This window comes from Lasioglossum baleicum, chromosome 10, assembly GCF_051020765.1.
Source record: "Lasioglossum baleicum chromosome 10, iyLasBale1, whole genome shotgun sequence".
Classification (NCBI taxonomy): domain Eukaryota; kingdom Metazoa; phylum Arthropoda; class Insecta; order Hymenoptera; family Halictidae; genus Lasioglossum; species Lasioglossum baleicum.
In genome coordinates, this window is record NC_134938.1 from 1,722,913 (window position 1) to 1,750,696 (window position 27,784).

The 27,784-nt window shown below is 46.2% G+C and overlaps 2 protein-coding genes across 5 annotated transcripts in view; one reads left to right on the forward strand and one right to left on the reverse strand.

Annotated features, from left to right (window-relative positions):
- Nucleotides 1-246: 246 nt before the first annotated feature.
- Qin (tudor domain-containing protein qin) overlaps nt 247-27,784 on the forward strand; it is a 257,551-nt gene continuing 230,013 nt past the window's right edge. Inside the window, exons 1-5 of one of the 4 annotated variants that reach the window (XM_076431335.1) lie at nt 247-719; nt 1,084-1,344; nt 1,417-1,499; nt 1,584-1,787; nt 1,862-1,942. In XM_076431335.1, coding sequence (XP_076287450.1) covers nt 611-719; nt 1,084-1,344; nt 1,417-1,499; nt 1,584-1,787; nt 1,862-1,942 — 738 coding nt within the window. In that variant the 5' untranslated portion in view covers nt 247-610. Of the gene's footprint in view, nt 720-867; nt 1,005-1,083; nt 1,345-1,416; nt 1,500-1,583; nt 1,788-1,861; nt 1,943-27,784 lie in introns of those variants that run through there. The other 3 variants (XM_076431336.1, XM_076431337.1, XM_076431338.1) reach the window with 3 other exon arrangements.
- LOC143212511 (uncharacterized) overlaps nt 1,370-27,784 on the reverse strand; it is a 50,407-nt gene continuing 23,992 nt past the window's right edge. The window contains exons 2-3 of the mRNA XM_076431339.1: nt 4,197-5,803; nt 1,370-3,029 (exon numbers count right to left, since the gene is read on the reverse strand). Coding sequence (XP_076287454.1) covers nt 2,688-3,029; nt 4,197-5,803 — 1,949 coding nt within the window. The 3' untranslated portion in view covers nt 1,370-2,687. The remainder of the gene's footprint in view (nt 3,030-4,196; nt 5,804-27,784) is intronic.

Sequence of the window (27,784 nt, forward strand, 5' to 3'; positions counted from 1 at the left end):
GTAACTGGAAAGGAGGTACAGCAAGGAGTTAACCAAGTAGAATTGATCGTACAAACCAACGGCGAGCTACCTGCGACAAATATAATAATTAATACAATTCAACAATACACATATTGTCATTAATTCCTGTTTCTTAACCGTAAATTTCTGTTTACAATTCCAGTTTGTTTTCCCACAAACAACGTGAAGTCTTCACCGATTCAAACATCATTCTACAAGTCACGTGACGTGCAGTGCCTGCAGGAGGTTCAGTAGGGCGCTCTGTTACACGTTGATCGAAAGCGAATATAATTACATTTTCAATCAACAGAAATTTCTAATCGCCGTTTATATTCACATATCTGGATTAAAATTAATTTCTCCGCGTGTGTAACAAATATTTCACTGCGATTATTGGAAATTGAAGTGCGCGGGCACGGACCGCCTGCGCCGGCCCTGGCGCCGACACTACAAACTACAATTCAAATGCGCGACGATTGAGTCTCTACACAGTTCTGTGCCGCGTGTAAACCAGTGTAAACTTCAAAGTTTCAAACAGTTAACAGTCCAAACAGTGCGTTCATTCCGATTGTATTGCTTGTCCGAGATATTGTAAGTCCCGTGTACTACAATGTCCGGAAAACGGAACGATGGCAAACAAGAAAAGAATTACAGCTTACCCACGACGAAATTGAAGAACGTGTATTGTACACATTGCAAACATCAATTTTTCCTACAAGGTAATCGTCGAACCACACGTGTACCGGCTTCATTGTTCCTCTATTTATTTACGTATCGTACGTGCTAGCAACAAGTATATTAATTTATAACAATTAGAGACGTTCAGACCATTAGCTTCGTAAATTAATTATTCGTAAATACTCGCACATTTTTGCAACAGTTTTCATCGATGCCTGAACAAAGGTGAACTATATAAACAGAGTTGTAAACCGGTGAATACTGAATTCCTTGAAAACGAGAATCTAAATAGCGCGGAGGTTAGAATCACGTTCACTGTTCTCAGGGTAATATTTTTACATCGCACAACACTAGCAATGTTAGTTAAGATGATACACAAGAAATTTTGATTTCCACTTGTTTCAGACTTTATACCGCTGCGTGGTACAATTCCGGTGCTGATGGAATGTGGACACATCGTATGCGAGAAATGTTCGAAGCTGGCTCTGGGTAAACCGTGCCCCTCGTGCAATGTAATTTTGCAACAGATTGATGGTAAGAAAACTCCGTTGCCTCTGCATATCTATACGCTGGGACTGGTGATCTTGTCTCATAATCGACCGATCGACACGGATGATTTAGACATCTCGTTCTCCAAGCCATCCAGCTCGAAATTAAAGCAACAGGGTATACATGGTTTGCATTACAAGCAGGCATGAACAAAGAGCTTGTAATACTTAACAACGAATTTACTTTCAGGACTATGCCAAGAATGTGGAATCCACGCTTCCATAAAGTGTCCGCAGTGCGACGCTCTTTATTGCTCAAGTTGCTATAACAAGGTATACAGCGCGTTCTTTATGAATTTTTGTTTTTGTTAATAAAGAATATTCTGTAGGTAAAACTGTGCTTGGTTTTGTCGATAGATTCACGGACGAGCTTTGAACAGTCACTCGAAAATTGTGTTGACCAACAATGCCACCTATGACTCCTACATTGTGCAGAATACCTGTTCGGAAAGATGCAACGAAGCCTTAGGATATTTCTGCGAGGAGTGCGAGATGGCTGGATGTTCTCATTGTATGTTAAGGATGCATCAACATCACAATTACGTAGCACTGGCGAAGAAGGTTTGTATATTAAATGTGGCCCGAAGAAATGTATTTTACTTGTACAATAAGGTGTTCTTACTTGTCGTTTACAGAATCACATGTTCCTGGAAGAGTTCCGCGCACTGTACAACCTCGTCGGTCAGAAGCTGCAGAGGATCCAGCTGGCGCAAAAGGTAAGTGTCAACATGATTTTTGTTACAAAACCGTCTATTATTTCGTTAATGTATACAGAACGAACGTGTACGAGCTATAAAATTAGAAATAAATAAGTTTATTCGGTACGTCTACCAGCTACTAAGTACAGATAGAAAATTGAAGTGTTATGTTTCGTTAAAAATTTCTAGCAGTGACACGCCGTTCCCTGAAAAGTTTTCAATGAATTTATTGTCGCATACATTGTCCTCGGGAGCATGTGTCATCCTTGTAGAAAAGTTCGACCAACTTTGGCCACTAGATGCATGTACGAATACAAAAATTTTCTATAAAATAGCGAAGTGTATCCTGTTATAAATAATTACGCAGTACGAATATGACTAGAGGGAATGGAAATACTTATTGACATTATTCGGTTATTCCACACTTGTTTCGGCGTTTTTGCTTGTTCGAACGATTAGTTTTGACGTGATAGTTGTATCGATATGCATTGGTGAAACAGGACAGTTTGATTTTTAATTAGTACAGAGATCTGTCGTATAAACAAAATTCCTCTTAAAAGTACGCTAAACATAAATCACACACACATGGAACCTACGATATACATATTGCACATTTTCAAAATTTCACAGAATCCGCTCTCGACTATGCGGAGTATACAATTTACAAATTGTTGCTAGAACAAACAATGGCAACAAGGATCGGTCCGACGCGCGCATTAAATCGATAATAATTCGAATAATTTAACTACTAGCTACGTATTCGTCATTCTTCTTCCTCTGATTCTTTCTTCGCTTCCGGTTTGTCTTTGAGCTTCTCCTTCTCCTCCTTCTCCTTCTTCAACTTCTCCTTCAGCTTCGCCTCCATTTCCTTGAATTTCAGTTCCAAATATCGGTCCACCTCCGGCCCGGTAAAGTCCTCGGGAAACTTCGGCATTACCGGCAAGATGTACTTGTAGAGTCGTTCGTTTAGCACGTATAATTGCGTGGTCGTCTCGCACTTTACGTTGAACCACCAGTCGCACGTTAGGGCCACCTGGCTGAATACGGTGCCGTTCGGGCACAGAAACGACGATTTCCCTCCGTTTAGATCGCAGTAGTGCCATACCTGCGAAACAGACGAAGTTGCAATTCCGTCAAAATCATTTTTTCACAATTCTTCGATATCCTCGTGAAGCGTGAAAAGACTTGTCCAACGAGTACCATGATCGTACCCTTCCGATCATTCAGTCTCGAGATATCCGAGAACAAACCTAAGCGAAACCGCAACTTTAAACCAGGGATCCTAACCGTAACCGTAACCGGGTTCGGTTCTTGTAACCCTAGCAACCCGCGTAACCGGGTTACTAAAGACATGGGTGTACGGTTAAGCTGGTTAACCCGCTCCTACAAAGCGAGTTACTGATATTGATTTTTAGATGTAACGGATATTTACGATAAATTTAATGTCTACTAATTCTGATAATATTAATATGGAATAATATGCAATAATATACATATTTATTGAATCGTAAAGTACAATCAATTTATTACCGTGACAACATCACTGAAATATATCATTGTATAATAAATATATAGACACCACTTCAGGACCTCCGCGAGCGTGCCGAATGACACCTCAATCATACATTGTTGCACCTGATCTGTCAGCGTCCGGATTGTTTCCTGATCGTATTTTGTTAAGTTCGGAACATGTATAAGGTGTTGACGATCCCGTGAAATTCAGTATACGAATTGACGGTATCAAAGTCGCGACATATAGCACAGATTGAAAACATTTTATATTTAATTTGATCTTGCAAATGTTGTACATGCTGTGCCAGCAACTCAAGTGGCGGTTGAACGAGTATTTTCTGGCTTGAAATTTATCTTAAACGACAATAGAGCCACGTGATTAAACCATGATATTTTAGATCATATTATGATTTTAAGAACAAATACATTCAGCAATTAATGAGTTTCCTTTATGTTTTCTTATTACATACTATTTTCCTGCACTTCTTGTAACCTGGTACGGTTTAAAATGTGTAACCCGCTCTGGTTGCTACTTAGGAACCGCTCCTCTAGGGTTACTGCAGGTCTCAGTAACCGCGCTTGGTAGCCCGGGTTACGGTTCGAGTTAGGCGTTGGTTAGGATCCCTGCTTTAAACCTAAATATCTCGAGACTGAATGATCGTATTCGTACGTTCATGGTACTCGTTGGATTCGTCTTCTCAAGCTCTCCAAGAATACAAAATAAAACACACAGGGTGTTGTACAAAGAGAAATAGTGTACCTGGCATCCAGTTTCGGGATCCCCGAAGAACCCTTTGTACCGTTGTTCCTTGCAACTGAAATTGGTTAGAGGTATGCTGGAATACGCAGGGTAATCAACGTGAGCTTTCCCCTGCGTCGCGCCATACTTCACGGACGTCTGCGGTACGCTAAGTTTCGGCGGCGAGATTTTATTCGACTCCGTGTAACTGTAAACCGAAGTTTCGGTAGTCGCCGTGCTCGGAGGAGGAGAAGGAGGTGGTGGAGGAGGGTATTGATCCTGCTGCAGCACGTCCTCGTTCAGATTTTCCGTGATCTCGTACGAGTTTTCGTTAGGTCTTTCCCCGGGGAGCTGATGATTCACCGGGGGCCTAACCGTCGGTAGGAACACCTCTTTGTTCTTGATTGGAGCGTCCTGAACTACGGGGATGTAGTACTCTAACAGCTTATTATTCAGACTGTTCCCGACGTAGGCGGGCTCCGGCTTGTTTAGCTGGTCCCTCATGAAGTCCGGCTCCGGCTTCTGGTTATTTAAAACGTCCTCGAAGTAAGCCGACTGAGGCGGCGGAGGACCTATCTCCTCCTCGTACGACATTACTTTGTAACGCTCTGGATCATCGGTTAAGTACAGAGGATTAGGCGTCGCTTGGAATCTCGTTTCCGTGATGACTTTAGGCCTTGTCAGCGGGCGCTTCGCGTTCGAGACCTTCAACCTCGACGGTGGTTTGATCAATGAGATCATTGGTCCCTGCTGAACCTGTGGGAACTCTTCTTTCTTCTTATTGTGGAGGATGTTGAGGATCTCCGCCAGGGTCCTCAAGCTGTTGTCGATGTTGTCTCTGCTCAGTATTTCTGGGAGACGTTCGCTCAGGTGCAAACTCTCCACTATCTGATCCAGATTCACATTCGGATTCCGGATTAATTGGGAACCCGGTTGCTTCTCCTGAACTCCTTGAAACTCCTTCCCCGGATAATGAACTCCATTTGCGATTGGTCTGACGTTATAATTCAACGCGTACTCGTCCCGAACGTTAGCTACCCCCGAACTAGGCTTGGCCAACTGTTTTCTCGGTGAGGGATCTCTGCCATTCGTCGCGTAAGGTCTTGGTGGTCTCACGTTCGTGTAATATCTATGATCCTTGCGTGCGAACTGGTTCGGGATAGGTGTCGCGTCTGGGTACGCTGATTTCTGACGTTGATACGTTTGATACTGAACCGGGTAATCGTCCTGACTAATTTTAGCAGTGTATCTAACAGGTGCGAAGTACTCGTTGTCGTTTCCTAGCTGGCGGGGGTCATATTGTAGAGATGGAACGAACTTTCTGTCGTGACTCTGCTCGTTTAGGCGAACGTTCGCTTTTCTGACGGCGGCCAGCCTGGCGAAGGGCTCCGGCTCTTTTCTCGGCGAGGCGTTGCTTTGATACTCCTTCGCTGAGGTTTGCGGTACCGGAGTTTGCCCGTTCACGTAGTTGCTGGCGACGTAGAACGTCATGTAGGGTATCAATCTTCTGTATCTCTCCTTGAACTCCGCCAACGTTATCTGCGCCAGGGATTCTTCATCCTCCTCCTCCGCTGGCGACGTCGAGCTCGAGTTCGACGAGGATTCTGCGCCCGTTCTCAGAGACAGCACTGTAACAACACCAAACCAGTATTTAAATATAATTAAGCTGCACGGTGTACATAGTTAGTATTATCGAACTACAACTTGTAGTTTTTCTTGGACATTGTAGTGGAGCGCGAAGAGATGATTTCAACGAGTATAATGATCGTATGGTTACGGTTATTCAATCTCGAGATATTCGTGTTTGAAAGGTTAGACAACTGAGCTAGACCTAACCCATATCTTGAGATTGAGCGATCGTAATGGTCATGATACTCGTTCAATTCGTCTTTCGACGTTCCACAAAAATGCCGAGTCAAATATAGGGGGCTTCGTTACAGAAATACCAATGTCCTTGACAAAGGTCAAATATCTTAAGACTGAATGATCGTAATGGTACGTTCATGGTACTCGTTGGATTCGTCTTTCGACGCTCTCCAAGAATACCGAGTCAAATATAGGAGGTTTCGCTAAAAAAAATACGGATATAAGGATAAATACGGAATAAAAATTCAACGAATCGCAATTCCTGTCAGAATTCAATTTTCCCCCGTCACGGCGACACCACCGAGAAAATCGTGATACCGTCGCATAGTCGGACTGTAAAATCCCGTGACGGCGGGGTCGCTCGAGATCGGTCATTCGATAAATGTATCTACCGCGGAGATTCCTCCGGATTCAAGTGTTTTCGAGTGTCGCTCGCACCGACAGCGAGACCCGAGGGTGCCGGCAATCAACGTCGGTGAACGTCGGTCGTATTACGACGACGTTCCCGGTTCGCCCGGGGGAGATGATAAAAATCAGACGCGAGGGGTAAATACCAGTTCCTTATAGCCGCACGAGCAACGTTTCCTAATCGGCCTTTCAAAAAATCAGCGGCGCGCAGCGTCGTTATGTCGCCTCTTCCTTCTCGCGTCCCGATCTCGATCTTGATTCCCTCACTCTCGCCGCGACGAATACGCGCGAAGTAATGCGTACGCGTTGCACTCTCCCGCCCGGTTCAAATTAAATTAGAAGGAAAATATTCGGAGAGCCGTCCCACCGCTTTTGCACGTGCACCCCGTGATAGCAAGAATAAAGGCTCCCGGCTACGCGCGGACGTGTACGTGTATGTATACGTATCTGCACACGCGCATACATCCACGTATCCACATAGAGGAGCGCGTGTGCGCGTGCACTCGTGCAGGATATATTCGCTCTGGCACGTTCGAGTGCTGCAACCACTAAAAACGTACCAATCCTCCACCCTCCAGCTCTTCAATCCTCAACCCTACCGACTACCTTCCTCCCCCGTTATTCTCGCTCTCCGGGATCGTACAGGACGGCTCAATCTTCCCCGTGTGACACCGGTCCGCCGTCATCGAACCCGATCGATCCGCTAATTATGCCACGCTGCGCGATACTTCGCCGTTTGCGTTCCTTTGAACAGACTCAACGCTGTTCGATCGAGGAACTCCTAGTTAATCGCATTTATCCAGCCAGCCAATAACCCGCAGGAGCACTCGCGGTCATTATTTAATCATTTTTTCTTACCACCTAACTGACCGCCTAACTTGCTATGGGCCCATGTACTCTCCGTTTTTCACAAGAAGTCTCCTGGCAGATTGGGTCATTCCACTGACACTTCCGGCTCCAGCCGAATTATTCGCCAAAATGTGTGACGTCACGAGAGACTTCTTTCGAGGCACGTTTATTCATTTGTTCGATACAAATCGGAGTTCCTACAAGTCCCGCAAATGTCGGTGTCTTCCTTTCGGATTGGTGTTGGCTCGCAACGCGGGCCGCGGCTACAAACTAAGCCCATGGACCGAGCCGCGTGTCGACGCCAGCTCCGCCATGAATTTTTATAAACCGATTATTTAGTGGCGATGTAACAAAGTGCGGAGAGTCTGGCATCACCGAGAGAAAGCCTCGACGGTATCCGAGCGTGGCACATCAAAGGGACTCTGGAGCTCTCTCGGTGCTCGCGCGCTGTATCTCTGTTCTTCACACATAGACATCTACATAGATCTATCTATATATATGTATATTGTATATAGATATACACACAGAGATATATAGAGAGATGTACACACCGTCCCCGACCTGGAAATCCAATTCGATTCTGCATGAAATGAGTCTGGAAACTCTTCGCGTAGCGCTCGCGTGCGCTGTGCCGCTTTATTAATCCTGTCAGTACGGGAACGTGATTGAAAAATCCGCAAAGCGCGTGTGCCACGGCCCCTAAGAGGTAGGCGCTCGCCCTGAAAATTTACAAAGCACCCGGCGTTCCCCGACGCCTCTCCTACGATGTCTCTGTACATCTGCATAAAGATGTACACGATCCTTCGGGGCTAACTGGACCTCTACGGTACCAACCCTGTGTGTCTCTCTTCCCTTTTGCGCGTGAATTCGATTCCGAGAGTCAAGGCGACGTTTAGACCCACCGCTCGCCACATCAAGCCCATTTTCCCTATTTTTCCGAAAAACATCCGACCGCTCCCCCACCGGCTCGTCACGGGTAATTTCTTTGATTCTCAATTTGCCTCCTCCGACGCGGACGTTTGATCTTCCGGAGCCGCGTCCTTAATCATTCAGCCACCATTTTCGAGAACGAATCACCTCGTTGGTTGACTGTTTGAACCGCTGATGGAATATTAATCACCGATACTGATGTACCGAGGTTCTAAAGGAGCGTTGAAATTTCCAGAATTTTCGGCCGATGCAAAATTCACGAGATTGACCTTTGATATTATAGGCAGGAAAAGTTAGAGAGGTCCGTGAGTAAAGTAAGTTAATTCAGTGGTTGGTAGATCGCTGTACCTCCCTGGTGCCGTTAATGAGTGTAGCTATCCCCTATCGTCTTCGTTCAGTTAGATTGTACAGGATGACTCGGGTCGTTGGTACTTTTTTGTGCGACACCCTGTACATTTGCTATAGTATTCTCGTAGAGCGTGAAGAGACGAGTCCAACGAGTACCATGACGATACCGTTACGATCATTTGATCTCGAGATATTCGTGTCCGAAGCGTAGGCTCCTAAGCTAGACCTAATCCAGAGCTTAAATTGCAGACACGAATATCTCGAGATTGAACGACCGTAATGGTATGGTCATGGTACTCGTTGGACTCGTCTTTTCACGCCCAACAACAACGTTCGAGGAAAAACAGCAGCTGTCCGTTGAAAAAAGATCTTAATTTTAAAAAAAATTTTTATCGTAACTAACTAGGTAACGATGTAACTCGGAGAGTGTAATACCGAAATACTGAAATACCGACTAAAAGCGCAGTTATCAAAAGCGTTCATCTCGTTTACGACTGCGGCGGTGGTCGCGTCGCGTTGAATACGTAAAAGTTATTCGGCCAATCAAAACAACTGGAATAAAAGCGTACGTGCGAAACAGCGCTTAAATTTTTATTAATGCTTTAAATTTATACGAGCACGGTGATACTTTGTTCCGTTACGAGGGAGTTTGTTATCGGCGACGTTAGCGCGAGAATATGCTGTTTTATTCGGAATATTCTGCAGAACTCCTGTCTCTTACAGTTGGAACATTTTCATTTCGGAATTTCGGGTAATATTTGTAACCGAGGCGTCCGGTAATCTGAAGAGGTGCTGGTTTTCGTCCCAGGAAGTGGGAGAACGGGTTCATTTCGGTAGGCGGCGACTGCCGCGTATCGCTTTTCCCGATTCGGTCCTTCGTCTCCCCAGTCGTACAATAAATAAAACCGCGGGTCGCAGTAATTTTGCTCTCGCGCGACTCTGAATATCGGCGTTACCTGCGCGACGGGCTTGATATCAATTGTCCCGGACAGTTGCTCCCCTTTGTGCCGGCGAGATATGAATTACGATTGTAACGATTGTTTTCCATCGCCATCGGCGCGCACCGATCAAATAAATTTTTATTCCGTTGTTGTATCTCGACGACTAATGCTTCTCGTTGACCGTGACCGTTACTTATGGACTATCCTGGCGAAATAGAACTGTACGGACATCCTAAATCCAGTTGGAAACGAACGATTCTTATCCGCGAGAACTTTGATTAGTTTTCGAAGGGACCAGCCTGTCGAGACAAGGATACACTGGTTCAGAAATTCGGTTCGCGTGTGTCTACTCCGTGTCTAGTTGTCTCGCAACGCGGCGACGACTCCTCTTGCCTCTTGTCCGTCACGCTTCCAAGTCACGTGCGTTCGAAATAACGTAATCCGGGAGACCAATAGCCGCCAATTAATATTCCGTATCGAGATACCGATGAATCGGCGCACGACATTCTGGCCGGACACGCCGAGTTTTCGTGCCCGGCCCGGGCTACAATATGTTGCGCAACACAGAAATCCAGTTGCAATTTGCCACGCCGCCCGGCGCACACGGGACACACCGTGGAAACGAAAGAGATACAGACAGCAATCAATCTGCGGGGAGTCAAAGGTATCCCCTCCCTCCCGTTTGATCACCGGTAATTGTTGCTTTCGTTGAATGTCGCCGATGCTCGTTCGGACGTCAACTTTCTAGAAACTCTTCTCTGCCCGGTGAAGAAACCGGACTCCATTTTGCCCAGAAAATTTTTATTCCACATTCTTCTTGATCAGTCGAATCAATGGAGTCTTAATTCAGTTATATCCTACAGGGTGCCCCGAGTCGTTGATACTTTTTTATACGACACCCTGTATATTTTCTATAGTATTCTCGTAGAGCGTGAAGAAACGAGTCCAACGAGTACCATGACGATACCGTTGCGATCATTCGATCTCGAGATATTCGTGTCCGAAGCGTAGGCTCCTAAGCTAGACCTAACCCGGAGCTTAAATTTCAGACACGAATATCTCGAGATTGAACGATCGTAATGGTATGGTGATGGTACTCGTTGGACTCGTCTTTTCACGTCCTGCAACAATGTGCAAGAAAAAAACCGTTTCCAGTGTATCGTAGAATTCGATAACGACGATACATAACCGGAAGCACATGTATGATGTTTAGGTAGAGGTTGCGAAGGGTAGTATTGCGAATTCTATTTTCCCGCGGATGTGTAATGACCCTTTCGCTTTCGCATCGCGTGCATCTAATTAGCTTCGTTACGTGTGCGCACACGGCTCGCGCGTGTTCGCATTTCCTTCGGCCACGCTAGCACGCACCGCCATCAAGATGAGAGAATACGCGTTATAATTACGCATTATAAAAGCCCCACCCACCATTTAAAATTCCCGATTCGGTATCGAAAAAGGCGAGAATGGGCACGAGGTAACGCGATCAGGGAAAATCAAGTTTTAACGATGATCGTTTTAGAAATCCACTTGACACTCTGTCGTCGTTCGCGATCTCTGAACTTGTTCCCACATTTTTCCAATATGAAATTTTTGTTCGCGAAATTGTCGTTTACTTGAGAATCGCGTTTAAATAATTTATTTCGATGCTTGATATGCGCGTTAATTACTGGAGAGCTGGTGAATATGGAGCAAAAAGTCAATTAGCGTGAAAGCTTGTAACTGACAGTAAAAGTACCGCGGGTGATTTGTGTTACTTTCGAAGGGTTTTCAGTGACTGCTTCCATCAAGGATTTTGTTTACGAATGAAGATAAGAAAAATATGAATTCATTGAAAAGGGGGAGTTGAAAGTGCGTTTTATTTGTTATAAGCTGCACGGATTCACGCGCGCACATAAATTCCGCAGTTTAAAAACACCTTATACGTTCCATTTTGTTGGACCGGTTTCAACCACTCTTTCCATTAATCGCCGTTACTTTATTACCCCCGCCGCAACTGTATTTCCTTCGGACAATTATCGCCGTGCACCAATTTGTCAAATGAAAATTTTCGGCCGATCTGCCGGTACCCTTTAACCCACTTTGCGATCGGTTCCTATCGATTCGCCTGCAAAGCGAACAAACTCGTTTAATCTCGCATCGATTGGTACATTTAATAAGAACAAACATTGAAATGTTCCTTACAGACTAAGAACAAAAATCGTAATATTCCTAACGTACATAATGAGCGTGGAAAAAAAATGCCACGAATAAATTCGGATATTGTCCGAGTGTCCTTCATCCGGTATGCAAAGCGAAATGGCGGAAATGCACAAAAGAAAATTGAAGCGCGCCGGACGAAGACGAATCCCGTTTGAAAATTTTGCAATTTTTCCCCTCGGGGGAAAGAGAGACAGAGAGAAGCACATGTGTGTGCGAGTGGTGGTAGAAGGGGAACGACCATAGTATATTAATACGTGGGTGGCTGGTAATACGCATTTCTGGTTTACGGTTGACCCGTCTCAGTACGGCCGCGCCGCTGCTCCGGAAGCCCAGAAAAGCGACTCTGTACCGCACGTTTTGCACGTCATTTAATTAAAGCCGGAAAACGAGCCGCGTAACGACACTCGTTCCGCCGGCCGGGTTGCGAGGTATCGTCGTATTTGGGTCTCGTGGGGTCGCGACGGTTCTGTGCGACGGGGAAACCGACGGATCCGGGTCGGAGGATCCGTCGGCGACGGATACTGCCGCCATCGTCCCCCCTTGTGTCCTGATACGTCCTCCTACAACTCAAAACCAACAACAAGAGGTTAGCCCCTCTCTGTCAATACCGGGTTAGGGAACGCGTCACGTAATCTGGCGGAAGCGTGGGGGAACAGCGTCGTGGAAGGGGAAGAGTGGGTACACACAATTCTTAATTCACAAACCTTGTCTCAAACAGTAGCACGTTATTCTATGGGATCAACGACCATGGACCCGTTGCAAGAACCGGTTCTCGGCCGATCACCGAAGTGAAACAACGTGGGGCGCTGATCAGCACTAAGATGGGCGACCGCTCGGTGAAAAGCCGGGGGTGGCCCGGGGTGCTTTTTCGCGTGTTGTTGGCACATTAGGTGGCCCGGAACCCACCTTGATAAATAGTAGGTCCAACAGAAAAAGAAAACGATGGGAATAAGGCCCGAACAACAAGGCCGGCTTTACTGATACGGAGGAAACTCCGAGGTGCAGCATTACTCCCCCGAGGAGGATCGCCAAATCTAAACATTACCCAATGGGCAACTTGAGCAAATGCCCGGGGCCCAAGCAAAAGAGGGCCCCAAGACAAACCAAGATCCAAGATCCAAATTTTTCTCATAAAGATATTTAGTGTTGGGGTTAGGGCCTCGAAATTCTACTTTGCTCAAGGCGCCAACTAGTTACAACGCGCTACTGGTCTCAAACCTCGTCGTAAGCCTTGATCCTTACGAAATCGAACAATTCATTCAATTATTTTGCAATTCTTTGCTGAAACCCGGACACGAAACTGGAATTGTGTCGCGGGATCCGGGTTTCAATGGCTCCGCGGAAAGAAGCGCGAGGTGACGAGAATTCGCGACAGCTCGAGACACGGGGGTTCGTTAATGGCCGGCGTACGGATTCGCAGAGCGCAGCGGGTAGGTTCTGTGCACTTGTAACTGGGCAGCAGTCGGCGTCGGTGGGTAGGTAGCCATTCTTTGAGCGTGCACAATTCTCGAGGGGAATACGGAATTTCGCTCGATCGATTGATTCCACTCGATTGTGCTGCCGTACAATACAGTCTCGATTAAGCAACGAAAGGCCGGCAAACGAAAATTAATACAACATAGCACCGGACTCTCTCGGTTGCTTAACAGTGTGCGTCTCCCTGTGTCCGCGTGCACGCGTGTATGTGCATGTGTGTTTTGCACCCTCTACTTCAGCGTTCCAGGCATTATGCTCTGCCTCTCCGTTGCTCTAACGTTGATCGACGTATATATTTTTGCAAATCGCGACCAACTCTCTTTGTCGGGCTCTAACGGCAGCGATTTTTACCCCTGGCCGAGAGGGAAACACTCGCGAAATTATTCGCATTCCACGGCCCGGGACCGCCGCCGTCCCTCCCACCACCGCCCCCCGTCGTCTACATATATTTTCGTATGTCGGTAATTGGTCAATTAACCGGACCAAATCAGATCATGTGGATACCGATTAAACAGGCACTCCAATGGAGCCTCCCGTCGAGATCTCGTGGCCAATAATCGTTCGCGTGCCACTAGGCTCGATGGAAAACCCGCGATCCGCGATGGGCGGTATGTAGAGGCTGCTTAAAAGGATCCGGTCGCCATTTCTACACTTCACTATGCCCCTTGGAATTTTTACAGAGTTGTTCTCAATTTTCTGTGATCCAATAAATATCGAATTTCTCGCTTAACAAGTTTCATAGGTTGAAAATAATATAGTTATTATATTTTCTACGATACCAAGACGCCGGATTAAATCTTGTGCCCCCCACTCTACGTCGCGTGACTGCTCTGGTACTGGCAGAGTGGGGGTACTGTCTGTACTGGAACGTGTAGCATTCACTTCATTTTCAGACACCCCGTAGAACCGTATCAGTTTGAGGTTTAATTGATCGCAGCCAACCGCATTGCGTTCACAGTTGCACGATGCTCGATCGATAGACGCGACTGGTCAAGCTTTCTTCGCCGTGATTTTAACTGTCGTTAATTGAGCCGCCGCTTTCACTTTCGTCCAGTCGATCCGTCGATTTCGACTATAAATTACGTTGACAGGCCTCCTCGGTGAAAATCGATTCTCACGTTTCTTTTCCCTCGATTTGGCAGGCAACCAGGAAAATTCCGGTAACCTATCCAGCTTGTATAATGTTCAACCGCAGAAATAACAGCAACGTGCAAACAACCGCGAAATAAGAAAAGTACTCGTGAGAATTGCTGGGTAAATTCCAGGGGGTGTGGAGAGGGTGATAGTCATTCTTTCGTTAAACAGGAATTATGTTAATTCGATGTGGACTCGATTTTATATCCACGCTGGCTGCACAGGTCTCGTTTAGAAAAGTGAGCTATTCGTAGGATCCGGATGCTCGGCACCCGCGGACGCTCCGCTATTATTTGAATTTTCAGCCGACTCGTTCATTTGGTCGAATAATTTCAACTATTCGGTCGAGGTATTCCGCAAATTTAAATCGATCCTATGCGGCCGATCTTATTGGCCCCGGCTGGGAAACAGAGGAAATATAAAATTAGCGATGAAACGCTTTGATAATTGGGTATTAAAGTCTTGCGATAACTGCACTTTGTGCGTTTGCCTCCTACCCTCCGTTCCATTGAAACACGTTGCGAGTGCCAGCGGTTCGGTTCGGCGTGTATCTGTGTGTGTGCTGCCCCTCCGTTTGAAAATATTTATGGTCGCGCAAATTTGTCCCAGCGACAATATTATTCGATACGCAATTTCATCCTTTCGTAAATTGATATTAAATCAAATATATCTTATGCTTTCGTAAATTGCAGCCCGAGCGCGTGCTTGATATTATATTTAATTATTTATGAAACGCGAACGTTCCCGGCGCCACTGGACGAGTGCCAGACTTTTTATTTCATCCCGACCAGCGGAAAAGTCACGAGTACCTATTATAATAAACAATCCTGTACACCCCACCCCTGTGTTTTGTAGATTCATTTTTCAAAAATGTTCCAAAAATGCTGTATTTCAAAGAGGTGATTTCTCAGGTCATCTGAAGTAACTTTTTCCTTTGCGTTAATCTTCTTCGAGGCTTCGTTACGGAGTTATCAAAGAAAAGCGCTGACGAATCGCAGACTCCGCCTCCGCGACGGGTCCCACTCAGCGCGGCGTCGTCATTGGTCGGGGCGGTGCCAGTCCGCTTCCGCCACGCCCCGAACGGTCCGCGTTTTCCGTTGATAATTCCTGAACGAAGCGGCGGAGAGGATTTTCGCAAAGGAAAAAGTCGTTTGAAACTGCCCGAGGATCATTTTAACCGTGTAAAAGGAGAGATCGATGTATCAGGTGTAAAACCGCATGAAATTGTCAAGGTGATCACGCGGTTGTAGGACCGATATCGCGTCGAGCAACGTGTCGGGTGCTCCCGGAGGAAGTGCGGGGGACGTATTTGCGTTCGGTGTTCCGTTTCGGTGTCTTTGATAATCAAGTTGCGTTCGCTCGACTCAACACCCGTTGCAGCGGGTGCCGCCCAGGGAAGAAAGGAGAGTCTCGTCGCGTGCATGCTCCGCGAACACAGTTAGCCGTGTATCGGTAGCTGGCAACATTTCACGGGAAACTTCTTACACGCGAGCGAGCAGTTTCGCCTAGCTCTCCTGGTGGCACGGGGACAGTATAGGGTTAGGTGTGCGTGTGTGCGTGCGTGTGTGTGTGTGTGTGCTGTCTTCGGGCTTTGAAATTACAAACGCGGCGACGGCCTGTCCTCTCTCGTTACGATCTTTGCGACCAGTTCATGCCATCCCGGAGAAGCGTGCGCCGGAAGTTGAAGTTCGCGAACGCTTCTCTCTCTCTCTCTCTCTCTCTCTCTCCTCTCGCGAGATACGCGGCGGGATATCCAGTTACAAATAACGAAAGTATTCTCGCCGAAGCCCCTCGCTCGTTTCGAGTTTCCCCGACAGTCGACCGAAGTTTTACATGGTAATGCGTCGAAATGCGACGAACGAGTAACGGCGTTACTACTCCTGTTTCGCCGAGGGACGGGCTGATTTCCCCTGCGAGGAAACCGTGATAACAAACCGAGCTTGGTTACCGAAACTTCGGTCGTAACGTCGATTTTTACATCGCGGGTCGAAATCGACCCAGGCACCGTCGTCCGAGTGTTCTGTTTTTTCATGACACTTCTACTGGCATATCCGCGACACTTTCACGAATAGAACGAGCCCAAACACGGTACAGTTTGGATTGCGTTTGCTCGATTAAACCACGATTTAGTGGGACCTTCACTATCCAAACTAGGATAGAGGTGATTCTTTGTAACAATTTTAGAATGTGTTCGAGGAGGAGTTTTGGGACGTCCGAGGGCTCAAATTAAAGCTGAAAGACTGCGCTTTGTGATGGGAGTGATTAGGTTTAGAAGGAAATTCGAGATCATATGGTAAAATCATGAAAACCCGACCACAAATTTTCTGAGAATACTGAAATGTAAATCTAACGATGCCAAACTTTAATTACTTCCGACAGTTGGTAATCATTATTACCACACACGTCGTCTACACGATTCCAATTCGTCCTCCGCCTAATCTTCAGTTGCATTCGGCGAGCGCTTCATCGGAGCAACATGCGCAACTGCGACAATTACACGTTGCACTCGAGGTCCTCCAGGAAATAAGTAGCAAGAGGAGAACGGGTTCATTTAGGAGGGTCTCAGAAAATCGCGAGCATTTCGCGAGAGATCACGCTAGTCTGCTGTCTCCCTCTCTCTCTTTCTCTCTGTTTCTATCCCTCTCTCCTTCGTTCAGCTCCGATCTAATTCGGGTTTTCACCGCTCGCAGGTTGCGCATCGACGCGGCCTTTATCTTCGCAGCACGTCAGCCATAACCGGTCGGTAGGAGGAACGAAGTTCGCCTAGTCACAACAGAGAGGCGACAACTAATGTGCTTACCGTAATACCCGGCTGGGGATTTCGAGCCTGGAAAGGAGAGAGCTGGAACCGTTGCATTCGGTGCGCAAGAGCTGCGTCGGAAGAGATCGAGAGCACTCCGGACCCGATACTGGAGAAATATAGCAAGCTTTTTTTTGAACCGATACATGATATTGGTACTCTTCAAGAATCTCTGCAAAACTCACGATGTTTCATTCAAATTTTCACTAGAAATTCTGAGAATTTTTGGATTAAACAATCAAATGGGGTAGCTCACAGTTCCTCTCCTCTCCTCGAGTACGATGAGGCAGACAGGCGGAGATAGCACTAGTCACCATTTTTGTTTACAAATGACCTTGGGTGACCTTGAAGGTAATTTTATACGATATAAAAGAATAGCATTCCATTAAAACAATTTCAAGGTCAGGAATGTGACACTTGATCTTATTCCAATCTTTGCTATTTGCAAGAATCATGTTCGCTAGTGTTAGCAAAGATGGAGGATCGTGTAGAAAGGAGACGGCTAGATAGAAGGCGCAATCTACTCGCGAATTAATAATCGATGCGTGTACGGCGTTGCAGTCTCCGCAGCCGGGATGCACCGACCAAGACGAGTGCAGACTTATACTTGCAAAATTTCTGCATAGCTGTGTGTGTGTGTGTGTACAGTATGCTTATCCCGCGAACTAACTTCGTCGATTCCCCATGGTCACTTGCCTATCGAGTTTCGGAGCGGTCCGAACCTGGGAGAGAGGGCTCGGCTTCTGTTATTCCGTATTGCGGGAAACCCGCCGCGGCTCTGCGGACTGGCGAACATCCTCCGGTAACAAACTGCAACATTGCTAACTAGCTGTTCTTACCCGTCATGCTCGAGTTAGGACCAGACGGGAATTGTCTTTCCTTGCTTTCGCGGTCGGTTCCTAAGGGCTTTGCGCTGCGGCGCGGTTATCGGCGCGGTCTCCGAATTATAGGGAACTTTCCGTGGAAGAAATCTGCGAACGAGTTGCCAATATGTTGTGGACATGTTGCGAACGCCCTTCTGAACGTCGTGAATGTTGAAAGAGTTTTCTTCTTGGACCCCTTAGCAGTCGTGCGGCGGCTCCGAAAATGTTTTCCCACGATATTCAATTCGACCGTTATAAATATTTAAGCAGAACTCCCTTCTGAACATCCTTATGAACATCGTGGACGTTGAAAGAGTTTTCAGACTTCAGAAGCTTGTCCTCCTTGGGGGTATTTTTCACAGGTATTTTGTTTCATCGTACACACGATTTTTAATACGTTTTATCCCGGTGATCTCTTTGATCTGCAAGATCCGTACGTTTCACCCTGTTGATCTCTTTGATCTGCGAGTGATCCAGAACAGGATATTAGGTTCTCGAAGGTCGAAATGCCGACTGGGCGAACATGGCGCGCCGCGGAGAAATCGGCAAAAAGAGTATTACTTATTCGTAAGAACGGTGGAGAGTATCGCAAACAATAAGCGGCCGGCAAGAATGGAAGGCGAAAGCTTTGTGTGCGCGGCCCGAAAGGAAGTCTTCGAGGACCGGTGAAAGCAGACATTTGTTTTTCCTCCGGTAAAACGGCGGGCGGGATCAGAAGAAAAGGCAGCAACCGCCCTCGCGGAAGATATTGTGTCGTCAAGGGAGAGAGAGAGAGAGGAGAGAGTGAGTGAGAGAGAGAAGGTATTTTCTAATTGCATTATGAACTGTCAAAGGCCTCGGAGCCTCATAATTGGCTTCCGTTCGTGCAATTTGCAAGTCTGCACCCGTTGCTAGCTGCTCTCCGCGCTCTAGCTTTGTGCTAATGATCGCCATCGGCCTGCGTGCACTCTTAGAAATCGAAAACCCGCCTCTTATATTTGTGCAGCTTGTTTCTACCCTGGTGAATTGACTCGCAAAAGGATACACCGGCCAGCATAGATCGGGAACGTCAGGAGAGACTCGCCTAATGGGAGCCATAGCCCACCTAGCAAAAATGGAACGCCCCCTCCACTCTCTCTCTCTCTCATCCTCGCCGCTGCAAACGCGTTAATTGAAAATTGCTCGAATCGATCGAATATTCTACATTTTCAACTATTGTTTCATTCTTCCCTTCACATTACACATTCTACGAGCATAAAAATTGTAATTAATCTCTTTTTATATGCACGCCGCTGTGTGTAACGTGTGAATATTTTTTCGGCAATTTATGTAGTGCTCACAATCATAAATTAAACAAGATCCACCGTAGCTTTCGTGTTCAACGAAAGCGCATGAATAATGGGATCCACCGTGTTACGCGAATGAATTATGAGTTTCCCGTTTACAAAGGAATTCTAAAAATTTTTTGAACGTGCTCTGTGTTCTCTCTTCAGCGAATTCATTTTTTCTCTGGTCGGCGAAGCCGCGATCAAAATAGTATAGCAAATGGGGGTTAACTTTTGGAGTGAACTTTCTGACTGAATTGTTACAGAATTTCGGGTGAAATAGACATTCATTTTACCATGCTTGTCGTGTCGTCGATGTTGTTGTCGTTGTTGTATGCGTCAAATCTTGTAATCGAATTTTAAACCACTTCCCGATGAGCTAGAGACTTGAAACTTTAAACATAGCTCAGAAGTGGATGACAATGCAATATTAAAAAACAGATTTAAAGAAAAAACTGTGCGTCTAGGAGAAAAAAATTTTAATACTAACCGACTCACCTCGCCGCGCGACACTCGGTAGTACGTCATCGCGTTCAGCGATCCCCACTCCGCGCGGCAGCGCTCCCTACTCCACTACGCGGTCCCACTCCGACTCATCCCCACTCCAATAACCCACTTCGCATGGAAGGGGCTCAGTGTGGTGTTCCGTTCATTCAGTTCCATTTCGTACAATTTCGGCCTCCATAAAGAGACGTCTTCTCTCGGAGTCATTCCCTCATTCTATCTCGCGTTTCTTTATCTTAACTATTTCATACCAGTATTACTATATCTTGCGTTCCATTTAAAAAAGATTAAAAAGTAGAAAATAAAAAAATATATAAAAAAACTTTTTAAAAACTTTTCATTAGTGACTAAATAAAAGCGTGGAGCGCCCGCGAAGATTACGTCAATATAGTTTAGCGCTGCACGCTTTTATTTAGTCACTAATGTCTAAAAAAATTATTAACTAAAAAAAAATAACTAAAATTAAAAAGTCTTTTTTTATTATTAAAATTATATTTAAAAATTGTACCTGAAAATTCTTCTAGCGTTTTAAATCGCACCCGCTCATTTTCGTCATTAATGCATGAACCCTGCAGCCCATTACGTATTCTTCGCTCTGCGTGCTCACCTCGGAATTTCATAATCCGGACACTAATTCATGATATAACGTCCGCGTAAAACTGTTCCAATTGAAGCGCCTTAATCGGTTGTATGATATACTTTCTTTTTCCTCTAGAGCAAGGCCGGGGCACGTTTTCCTTGTTGTTATTACAAAATCGAGTAATTCCGCAAGAATTTGGTAGATTGGTGCGCGCGCGCGCGGCAACGATCATAATAGCTTATTACCGCGCTCGCAGTCGTAACGCGCAATTGTTCCGCGACCGGGACAATGCGACGAACGAGATTCAAACGGAGTCTTCCAGCGCAAATCTTACTAACAATACGGCGGGGAGCTCAAACAGAATTTAAACGACGCGAACAAAGCGAATTTTGACTTGATGGGCCGAACAAAGTTGTGTCGTTGATAACGAAGGAGGCTGCTCTCATCGTCTTCCCAGGTCTAGTTGAATGGCAAACGAAATTTACGTTAGAAATACAGTATTTATTCTTTTTCCCCCTCCAATTAGCATTCGACACACAACAATAACGTCGCGGTTCATTCGACGGGGATTTTTTTCGGTTCTGACCGAGAAAGTCGAAATGCTCGCGGTTTATTATTTGCGGACGTAACACGCGAACACACACGTGTGCGCGCGAGAGAAAGCGAACGGCTAGTTAGTTCGGTCTTGGTCCGGTGATTTTACGATGTCCAACGCGAGTCGTCGCTGTACTTTCGAACCAGCTAGATTTTCGTGCTTGCCCATCGATAGCTGCGTGCGAAACGCGTTACGATACTCCGCTTACACAATTCTGTATTTCCTTTCCATCTCGAGGCCGTTCCGTTTCATTTTCTTGCTACTCGAGACCCGGATCCTTTTCACGTTATGCCTGATTAATTATTTTTAACAGCCATAAATTAATTTGCATCAAAGCGTCGATTAATATCAACCCCCCTCCCAAACCAAATTGAAGTTTGGTTGGACCATTCGATATTTTTATAAATCGATTTTGCAACCAAAAAATTCTGAAATAATTCTCTGTCGTCTATGCTACTAGGTAGAATGTTCATAAATTTTTTTAGAAATTTTTGTTAAGCAGAACAGAAGAAATAGAACATGATTCATTAAACCATCAGGATTCCCAACGACAACGCAATGTTATGCTTCCCGATGTTTAAAAAATCGACTTTGCAATTAAAAATTCTGATATAATTCACTGTGATGCGTGCTATTAGGTAGAACAGAAGAAATAATTCATTAAACCGTGCTCAGCCTATAGCTTCCTCTACGGAAGGGGTACCGATACTTGAAAGTTGTCACAGGAGACTCTTAGATCGCGTAGATTCGCACCGGCGGCAACTGAAGCGAGAAAACAAATCCTTCCGGAAGTCGATATTAATTACCCCGAACTCCGATCGTTATATCGCGTCTCGCATAAAGATGGCGAAAGACACCGGGTGCAAAAGGTCCGGGCGCAAAGGAGGAGAGTCCGTGAGTAACGTAATTACAGAGCTAGCCATCGGAATGGAAATTTCGCGATGAATTGCCGCGAGACGTTGCCGGACTGAAAACTATTCTGAAACGACAAAGAGGAGGCCAGCCGCCGCCGCGACGCTCCGCGTCGCTGCCGCCGTCCGCGAGCCGTCGCGAAAATAACGATATCATCAGTCGACTGAAACAACAGACAGAGTAAAGAGTAACGAGCAACAAGCTATGCGGAGAGGCCAAAGGATAGGGATGGGGAGAGGTGAGGAGGGGGTTTAGGTCTGGTCGGAAGGCGTTAATTAGCGACTCTCCTCGCAGGAATGTGGATAACATTAATTGGCGCGATGAACGAAGTTGAGCATTTAGAAACCACAGCCAGGCTGGTGTGGCACAGCCACTGGTAATACTCGTCGTCGTCGACGACGCCGCTTGCCCGGTGGAAAACGGCGACGACAAGCACGAGAATTCGCATTCACCATGCCGAAATCCTATTTGCATAATGCACGGCGTGCGTAAGCGTAGGGGCATATAAAGATGCCCTGTTACCCGAAACTCGTCCGAGACTTGTCCACCTGTGCATCCGCCTTCGAGGTTTTCCACGTCCTCCGGTCACACCTGGACAAACGTTCGATCAAATTCAACGTATTGTTTTGTTCATTATAAATATCGTTTGTGCACCGTCGTCGACGCGTCTCGATCGTTCACGTTTCGGAGGCAGCATTGTGGTAATTACTCTCTATAGAGGATACCTTCAGGCTGCTGCTGCCAGCCAACAAGGTAGTAATGCGTCAGTGAATGAGGCTCTCCCCCTCAATGGAAGAAGTGCATTTCGTTTCCTTATATTCGTGCTAAGTCGCGCAGAATAACGAAAAGTTGTTATAAAATTCTCGACGACGCGAGGCGAGCGCCTATTCAATTTGAAATGAATGGGTCTGCGCTGCGTGCACACGCTCCGGAGGCGAGAGAGAATCGCGCGGCTGACGGAAACGATGCTTCCGATGAGTGCGTGCGAACCTCTTACAAGCAGCGTTCAATCGCTGATAAATTCGCATGGAATTTTCACGTCGGACGAAAGTAGACTTTCGGGCAAGTGCGAAATAAAGAAAAAACTTGAAGCATCGGAGATGATCGAATATGCAGGCTGTCTCAAAAATGTGGAATTTGAGCCAGGCGATTCCCGAGGTAAATTGAAGGAGCTTTTTCCTTTGCGGAAATGTTCTGCGAAGCTTCGTTCACGAGTTATTGAAGAAAAACGTGGACTGGACTCCGCCTCCGCGACAGGACGGAGGCGGAGTCCGAGCGCTGTAGCCACGCCCCGATTGCTCCATATTTTTGTTAATAACTCCTGAACGAAGCCACGGAGAACATGTCCGCAAAGGAAAAATTTACTTGAAATGACTCCAGGAATCCTATCGAGGAGGTGTCTCATTTTTGGGACACCCTGTAGCAGAGGGTTGATTGTGCAAGCCGAGCTCCTCAGGAACATTCAGAGACACGTTTCGAGTAGAGAGAGAGAGGGAGAGAGAGAGAGATGTTTTGACAGAAAGAGAATATCCAAGGCAAACAGACGGCAAGGAAAAGAAAGGGAAAAGACGTGGGTCGTGCCGGGTAAATTCAAGCGGAAGAAGAAAACAAGTAAAGGAGGAGCGCAGAGAACGACGGAAAAAAGCGGTCGACAGGAAAGAAAGGGAGGCGTACAGTGCCGGAGATCAGACGATGCGAATAATTGCAAATTTCCAGAACGGGAAACTTAACTTCTCGTTTGTGTACGCTTCCCCATCGATCTCTCTGTATTCCCGAGCAGACGTTCGCTGCACTTCTCGTTCGTAGACAACGAGTCGAGGAGAATGGGGACGCTCGTACAATTTTAACCCTTTGCATTTCATTCCTAGCTGGAATAATTCCATTGTATAGAAAAATCTGGATCGGGGAATTCCGACCAGTACTACTATTAAACAACACTGTCGCAGGGTTAGACAATAATTAAACAATTAAGACTACGTAACAGGTAGGAATATTTAGGAGTAGCAACCGGTTAAAGTTTTATCCGCAAATGATTTGTTTCGCCATGTTATTGCGGTTAGAAATTGAATCGCGAGCTGCGGTGCATTGTGCAGGCGAGGCTGTGGGGTTCGACATGTGCGTGTGCGTGTCGCGGAGAAGGGAAAATAGGAATTTTGAGCGGTAACGCGGCACGGTTTGCCTTTTGTGCCCAGCGATTCGTAGACACACACGAGAGTTACCGTGTTTTCGGCTCGAGTTAGTGTATAGGAAATTCCTAATACAAAGCCCGGGCCGGTATAATTAATTGTTACCGTGCACCGTTTTAATATAATTGTACAAGGTAGCCAATAGCACTGCTAATTGCGAAAGTTTACTCAGGTCTACGGTACACATTCGGTCTCTGTATGCGTGCGCCACCCCTCGATGTGTACGTTCGCAAACGTCAACGATCGTCGAGCTTTTTACGAGTCTTGTTTCGGTGCTATTAATCACGACCATAACGCCGGATATGTGAGCTTGTGGCGACGCAGACTTGATTGAAGTTTCACAAATTTTGGGAAAAATATCTTTCATGCATGTCGCTTACGATTTAAAATGAAATTATCCTCATCATCTATCCAAGACGATCATCCCCAACTTCGTCGGCCTAAAAGCGAGCAAGAGCAGCGTTCGCTCAAGAGTCTTCAGTAGAAGAGTCCTGCTTGCAGTCAGACTCGGAAGCATCCCTTAAGTTGATTAAACAGTATATGGAGAAGTTTGTTGCACTGTCACAATTTCTGGGAGAAATATGTCTTCCATGTCTGCCAGTTACGGTTTAAATAAAATTGTCCTCATCGTCTTTTCGAGACGATCATCCCCAACTGGACTGTCCTGAGAACGTTCCAGAGCAGCGTCCATTCAAGAGTCTTCAGTAGAGCATTCAAAAGTATGTGGAGAAGTTTGCTGCAGTTTCACAATGTTTAGGAAAAATATCTCTTCCATGTCTACCAGTTACGACTTAAATTAAAATTGTCCTCCTCGTCCATTCAAGTACGATCATCCCCAACTAGATTCTCTTAAGAACGTACCAGAGCAGAGCCCATTCAAGAGTCTTCAGTAGAAGAGTCCCGCTTTCAGCAGGACTCGGGAGCATCTCTGTAGGACTTGTTGAGCCTACGTGTCCACCCCGAAGACATCTTACGATCAGTCGGGGTATCGATATCCGATACGATTCCGGGGGTGGAACGTGCCACGCGACTAAGAGCAGCGGAGTGGTGACCCCGTGACCTGGTTCCAGGCGTTCCCCGGGCCGGGACGCCGAAAATCCCGACCCTAAACCCCACGCGTGGTCTCTTTCTTTCACAATGACCTACCTCGAACCCTCGGGAAACGGCCTCTTGAACGGCACCGTAGTTTCGCACCGACGAGCGATTCGGCTCTCCCGTGCAACAGGTAGACGTGGCTACGGGCCAGCTGCTACCCCTATTATGCATAATTGCTCGAGGGGGAACGAGGAGCCAGCGGAAGACTCTCTCATGGCAATCGAACACGCGTTCTCCTACTTTGTTTTACATTTTTCCCCCTTTTCTTCTTCATCCTCCTATCCTTATCCTCTCGGTCGCGTCCCCCGTCCTTACCCGCTATCATCCTCCCCCTATTCATGATACTCGGATTCGAGGGGTAGGTCAGCAAACCGGAGAGGAGTTTCTGTTGGAACACCGTTCGCCGTTTGCTTAGGCCACCCATTTGTCCTACCGATCAATGGTACCGCACTGTTTACACCGTTTTCTTCACCGAAATCCACGTCCTCCTAAACCGCTAACTCTGATGGCGGGCTACCCCTGAAGATGCGGTTCCAGAATTACTTTGAGTTTTTATGTATACATATATATATGTATATTTTGTAGACGTCATCTTGTCATTTTTTTTTAGAGTTTAGAGGGAGAGGGGAAGGTTCGTCCTGGGTGTGCTAGATCAGTGCTCCTCAACCTTTCTATCGCCGCGGACCGGTCAACGTTTGATAATTTTACCGCGGCCCACTGAGGGGAGAGGGACGTTGATTATTTATATTTTAGATTGTTTTGATTTAATGATTTTAATTTAATTGTATTTAATGTTCCTTGGGCGGCCCGGTACCATTTGATCCACGGACCGGGGGTTGGGGACCACTGTGCTAGATGACTGACTAACGAGTCAGAGCCCAGTGGGGCCGGATGAGGGGAGGGAGCGCGAATTGAGGGTAAAAGTTACTCCCTCTCTGCCTTCACTAATCACGTGACCGTGTTGCGAAGAAGAGTGGGGGCACTGCGTCGCAGAAGGGGAAGCTAGAGTGGGGGTAGAAATCTTAATCTGACCACTCTGGGCATATACATATATGGACGTTTGGAGGAAATTGCCAATATGGACGCATACAAAGCGCAGTGCGTCACTCAAAAATGGCCACAAAGTAACTGAGCATATGACCGCTCGTTCGATTCTTCGCCCAGGGCAACGTTTGATTCGGGAACCTACATTTACTTTCATCCGTATCGATCGGAAATAAATATTACAAATCGAGCCAGCTCTCCGATATTGTCACTCGCAAACAACGAGCCGAAAGGGCCGCCATGAAGTCCGGTTTTGTCATCTCTTTACCGGGAAATAACGGATTGCTCATTGGTAAATATTCTATAGAATCCGATATGATTTTATTCGGCGGTGGAAACGAATGAAACGTTCGCAGCATCCCGCGGACGTTGATATCAAAAACCATATTAAAACTTTTTTAATCCTACACCCCCTTTCCCCCTCGGTAAAATTCTCCTATAGATATCTCCGGGCCGCAGTTTTTAAATAGATTGCTCGAAGTAGTTCTCTCTCCCGGTTTCCGACCCGAACCAAACCCGTCGCCGGCCGTTCGCCCAATTTTCCCGGGGAAAGTTTAATTGTTTGCATATTATTATAAACAGGTTTTTTTCTCTCTGTTCAAACGTCGACGATGAGCGCGCGTGCGTGCATGCGTTCGCCATTACCTCGCTTTTCGAAGCCGTCGAGAGGGATTTCGATGGTACACGCTCGCGTACTTCAATATGTCCCGTCGTCAATCAAATGTCGTCGATGGATTCTAGTGCGTTTGAAATATAATAATGCGTCCGTCGATCCATCCTCTGTGTCACGCGATGTGAAATGACGTATACTTCCGGTGAATACCCCGCGGCCCAGCTCCATTCGAGCGTCAATTGCCAAGAATTAATATTAGAATTAATACTTCGACCGCCGACAACAATTCCTTCCCAGCGAGCCAATTTTTATTCGCCCCTTCCCGCCGACTTGTTCCTCGCCAAATTGATCAACCATCATTTTATACTAGTTAGAACGGCGACAAAAATTCGGGAAATCATTTTCTTCGATCCTGTACTTAGGTGAAAGTCTTTTCGCCGACTGTTTCTTCGGGAAATTAATAGAACGGCAAAAGAAATTCTGCGGTTTCGATTCCACGCGAAAAATTCGGGACCGAAATTGTTTTCTTAGATCCTGTACTTGGGTAAAAGTCTTTTCGCCGACTGGTTCTTCGGGAAATTGATAGAACGGCAAACGAAATTCTGCGATTTTGATTCCACGCGAAAAATTCGAGACCGAAATTGTTTTCTTAGATCGTGTATGTGGGGTTTAAAAGTCTTCTAACTTTACTTGTGAAATATTCGTGGCAGTTTCCCGATTAAAATGAGCCCAAACACGTATGTAAGTTCACGTAATTGTGGACCCTCTATTATTCGAATCGTCCAATGGAACGATTTTCTAACATCACAATACGATGCTATTTCTCAGTAGTTCGATTAACTGTAGAAATTTGATGTTCCAAGGAATATTAATGGTTTTTCCAGCTCTTTGGTGAATACATTTTCTTTGTCGATCCGTTGTTGTAGCGTGTTGCGTATCGGGTACACCACGGCTGGGAATTT